The sequence below is a fragment of the Lolium perenne genome, chromosome 5 (genome assembly GCF_019359855.2).
Source record: "Lolium perenne isolate Kyuss_39 chromosome 5, Kyuss_2.0, whole genome shotgun sequence".
Lineage (NCBI taxonomy): Eukaryota > Viridiplantae > Streptophyta > Magnoliopsida > Poales > Poaceae > Lolium > Lolium perenne.
In genome coordinates this window covers 116062143-116066723 of record NC_067248.2, presented here as the reverse complement: position 1 = coordinate 116066723, position 4581 = coordinate 116062143, and the positions used below count along the sequence as shown (strand labels likewise).

The window sequence follows — 4581 nt, the reverse complement described above, 5'->3', positions numbered from 1 at the left end:
GGAGGTAGCGCCTCCTGAAGGCGGTTACAGCGGTTACAGTTCGACGTGCTCGATGATAGGGCGGTGATCTGGCAGCCCTATATGGCCGCCGCCGTGCATGCAAGGTACCCCGGCGGGATCTCTAACCTCTGCTATAGAGATTGTGCGTACTGGATGACACAGTCGAAGATCATCTTCGATGTGTCCGTTGAGATAATGTCCCAGCAGAGGATCATGAGGCAGTTCGGCTCTCGGCAGCTGGTCGATCCTCCACCACCGATAGCGCCTCTCCCTGCCTACGTCCACAAGTAAGTTCTGAGCATCGCTAAGTTTAAGATTGTTCATCATGGTTCGGCTAACCGACACAATTATTTTCTGCAGGTACAATAGGAAGGGTACTAGCCACTCCTCGACATGGTGGCTTCAGCGCGTTGGCTCGTATGTTGCTGAGTGGGATGGCGCGACAACACACGTCTGGCCGAACGATGAGCAGTTTGACCCACAGGAGTTTGACGCATATCTGCAGAGGTACACTGCAGCCACGCGAGTGCGCCTCATCCAGCCGACCGGCCAGTCAGGTGGCGCCACCTGCGTCTATGCACGATATGTACCCGATTCAGTCCACAGCCGGTAGTCGACAGCATGCGGTACGTATAACTTTCTATTCCACCATCATACTTGTCTTTTATCTATTGGGTTCTACGATTTATATGCTACCATCATTTTTCAGGGTCAGCTGACTGCAGACTTACAGGATGAAGTCGCTCGGTACACACGTCAAGTGTCCAGTGCGCCTCTTCTGCAGCGTGACCAACATGTGTCATGGTTGAGACGACTCGAGGACAAGCTACGCGGGATCTACTCGGCTATCACGTGCAGCCGTAGTTCCGACGTCGTTCAGCACCACCTCCTTCCACCGCGACCCTCCACACAGCAGCAGCGACGGCCACATCTCACACCGACCGTGACACCCAGACCACCGCCTCCTGGCCGGGCAGGAGGTTCGTCGTGGCAGCAGCACACTCCTTCCGTCGACGACTATCAGTACCAGCAACACGGATCACGGCCTCGTCTCACGCCGACGGCGACACCCAGACCACCACCTCCTGACCAGGCAGGAGGTTCGTCGTGGCAGCAGCATCACACTCCTTCCTTCGACGACTTGCAGTACTATCAGCAGCAAGCTGCTTTCGACCAGTGGCAGCAGCAGCAAGCCCCTTTCATGGGAGGAGCAGGATACACACAGGGTATGTAGTATTCTATATATTGTGTTCCATATAAACTATACTCCACTTAGTTTGACATCACTTATGTTTCGTGGCACAGGATACACGCAGCACACTGCGTCCAATCCTTCATGGGGAGCTAGTGATCAGGATCCTGAGCACATGGAGTATTACAGCACACAGCAGAACTATGTCGGTATGCAGACTCCTCCACCAGAGCCCACACAGGAGACACAGTACGACCCCGAGTCCGGTTCCTGGATCCCTGCTCGCATAACCAGGGCTCCGGACAGGTTCGGTTGGACACCCCGTGCTACGCCGCCCCCACGAAACCCTAGACGCCGTCCATAATCTCAGATATTTATGTATGCTATGTATCAGATATTTATGTATGCATTATGTATCAGACTTTATGTATGAACTATTTATGTATGAACTATGTATCAGTACTCTCCTAACCCTAAGCGTGTCGTGCGAATGAAGAAAATAAATCCATACAACTAATTGGGCAGTAGAAAGCCAATTGGTTTGTAGCAGGCCAGTTGGGCACTAGCAGTCCAGTTGGTCAGCTATCGACCAACGAGTCAGAGACTCTGCTCCACTACAGCAGCCGACACCCAGTCGGTTCGCTGCCGGCCGATCGGCCTACTACAGGCCGACCGAGTCACACTTAGGGAAAAAATTGAAAACGCGCGCTATTCGTAGAATTAAATAAAAAATTCGTATTATTTAAAAAAAATTCGCGCCCGCAGGCGCAGCACACAGCACGACGCCGCAGCTCCATCGTCTACTTTTCTGCCGCAGTAATCCCATCTCCCCACACGTTTTAGTTTGAATCTGTAGTGTGTAGTGCTAAGTTCAGAGTAGATGATGATGATCTATTTAGATCGTTAGATCTGAATCCAAGTGTGCTGGATTAGCTGCACATCCGATCGATCTGATCGATTTCGTAGTTTGATCTAGCTCATGAGCAACTTTGAAATTTCCAAACTTTAAATATAGATCTCTATTTTGAATACTGGTTTTGCGCTAAGTTCGTAACTAGATTCTCTATAACTTTCGTGTAGAAATTTTTTCCATCCGAGCAACTTGTTCGGACAACTTTTCGGGCAACACTAGATTTTAACCGCGTATTGTAAAATCCATATCATTAGTGGTACACTTCGGTTTTCGATAAATTATATATCGTTGGAATCAGTAAAATGCGCAGATAATTTTAGACTTTTTGCATGTTGGTTTAGCACAATTTAGTTTCGCGCTATTTCTATGATCCGTAACATCGTTCTTCGACTATAAAGTGTTTCCCCACGAATTATTTTCGCGAGATCCGTTTTACTAATGCTATCAAATGAAACCCTTCATCTGATAGTACTAAGATCTATATTTTGCCAATACGTTACAGTTGATCTTATGCGACGACAGTAATACACAAGGCAACGGTTTTAATAAGTTTATAAAACTGAATCCATGTCATCATGCATGTAGTAGACAACTAGAGAACAAATAATTGGTGCGATCTCGATTAAGAAACATATTGCATTCATGTTTTCTTGATTGTGCATATCCATGTACACACCGTGTTCATGGTGCGATGTTTGTTTGCTTGTAGATTGTGATTGTGCCGACTGCTCCGTTTGTTCCTGCGAAGATTGTTCGGCATCCCCCTCATCTCCAGGCAAGTGACACACCCTCACAATTGTCCCAGTTTTTATCAATGCACCGTAGAATTTTTTGTAGAAAGTCTAGGGATATGCTTTGCTTTTGTAATCCCAGTAGATAGCTACTTCCACCTGACTATATTTTGTCGCCATTGAATTTAGTTGATGCTTAGCTATGCTATGAAAATGTTTTAGTAGTGGTTATGAAAAAACAACTAAATTCAATGAACTACCTGGGTGGAATGTGGCTTGGATTGGATTATGTTGAGTGGTTACACCGGAGTCATATCTATGGTGGTCGTGTGTATTGCACTTGTGGACAGCCACCCAGGAACAAAGAGATAATAGACAACCTTGCTCATTAGCTTACCGTACAACCACATGCTATATGGGCTCTGGCTTGACAGAGTATGTTGTGAGAACCCGGATCCTACGTGACAGATGATGTAGGGGATTGTAGGTTGGTACGGGTCCGTAGAGAAAGGTCTGGAGGATTACTTCGGAAAAGTCTCGTCCTAGTCAACATCTGTCCATTTGAGCAAAATGTGCATCATGGAAGAAGAGCAGACTACGTCATGTGGGTAAATTGTACAACCTCTGCAGAGTGTAAATCTAAGTACTTAGCCATGTCCCTGGTTACGGACAATTTGAGCGAACTGACAAGGCACATGTTCGAAAGTCTTCTCATCCCAACTTCTTAAATAAAACTTGATGGGTGAACAAGGAAATGACAATTGGTATAAGTGACTATCGGCTAGTAGGTCCCGTGCCATGTCTATGGTCTGAGTCTACAGGGGTAGTTCGCCCAAACCAAGTTGATCATGGGTAGGAGGATTCACCGGGGCTTTACCGGTGGTTTCCAGGTTCATTGATTTCTATCAATGGTACCGCTTAATTAGTATGAAAGAAAATGATTTGACAAATGATAGGAAAAAATTGGCTTTTTGCAATACGCCTGAGCTCTACCAGCCAAATGTACATTTAAATGTTAGGTTGCCATTTGAGTCCACTATAGTGTCATCTTGCCAATACAATTCCAAATGTATTGACCCCACGGGGCTGTACCTTTTATGTGCAGATTACTAGTTCTTCAGGATGGTCTTCGGATTTGGGTTACGAGTCTTTGCCCAACATGTCTGCCTGTGGCTTCATGAAGGAAGAAGGCTCCATGCTTTTGTTTTAGTTGCTGCTTGAACTCTGAAATAAAGTGCTAGCTTCAAAGCTATGCAAGTTGTAATGAACTATTTTATTTTCTTCCGCTGGATCATACGATGTAATAATTTGACCTTTGCTTTATGATATTACATCTTAAACTGTGTGTGCTAGCAGTCGATCCGGGACTAGCACTGTTACACAGGGACACTCGCTTTTTAAGGTGAGGTCACTACATTATATTAAATCATAAGTGGTATTGTTAAATGGTATGAGTTATTCTACCTCATTTAAATTAACTTCCTAAATAATGGTGATGAATGGTTGACTTTGGTCCACATGGATTCATATATGATTATTGGAGAAGATTAAATCTTAATAAGATTCAATGAGAGGAAATTATTTCCTCCAAGAACTAAATAGAAACTCTAATCTACATATGTAATGAGAGGAAATTATTTTTCTTAAAGAAAGAAAACAAAATGCAACTAATATGTTATGTGTGTCATGATATTAGAATAGTTTGTGTGAAGCCATGGTGTGCTTAGTGTAGCTCTTGAACCTTG

The 4581-nt window shown here is 44.9% G+C and overlaps 1 protein-coding gene and 1 long non-coding RNA gene across 2 annotated transcripts; both read left to right on the top strand.

Annotated features, from left to right (window-relative positions):
- The first annotated feature begins 565 nt into the window (after nt 1-565).
- LOC127299710 (uncharacterized) lies at nt 566-1636 on the top strand. The gene is made up of 3 exons (XM_051329733.2): nt 566-626; nt 710-1226; nt 1306-1636. The coding sequence occupies exons 1-3, from the start codon at nt 576-578 to the stop codon at nt 1554-1556; spliced, it is 819 nt and encodes a 272-aa protein (XP_051185693.2). The 5' UTR covers nt 566-575; the 3' UTR covers nt 1557-1636.
- Nucleotides 1637-1949: 313 nt separating this feature from the next.
- On the top strand, nt 1950-4252 carry LOC139831280 (uncharacterized). The gene is made up of 3 exons (XR_011745977.1): nt 1950-2008; nt 2815-2880; nt 3942-4252. It is a non-coding gene; the product is annotated as an uncharacterized lncRNA (long non-coding RNA).
- The last annotated feature ends 329 nt before the right edge of the window (nt 4253-4581 follow it).

Coding starts and splice junctions, on each gene's coding strand:
- LOC127299710 (XM_051329733.2), top strand. CDS start 576: ATGCACGATATGTACCCGATTCAGTCCACAGCCGGTAGTCGACAGCAT. Junction 627..709: donor CCGGTAGTCGACAGCATGCG/GTACGTATAACT, acceptor ATCATTTTTCAG/GGTCAGCTGACTGCAGACTT. Junction 1,227..1,305: donor AGGAGCAGGATACACACAGG/GTATGTAGTATT, acceptor TTCGTGGCACAG/GATACACGCAGCACACTGCG.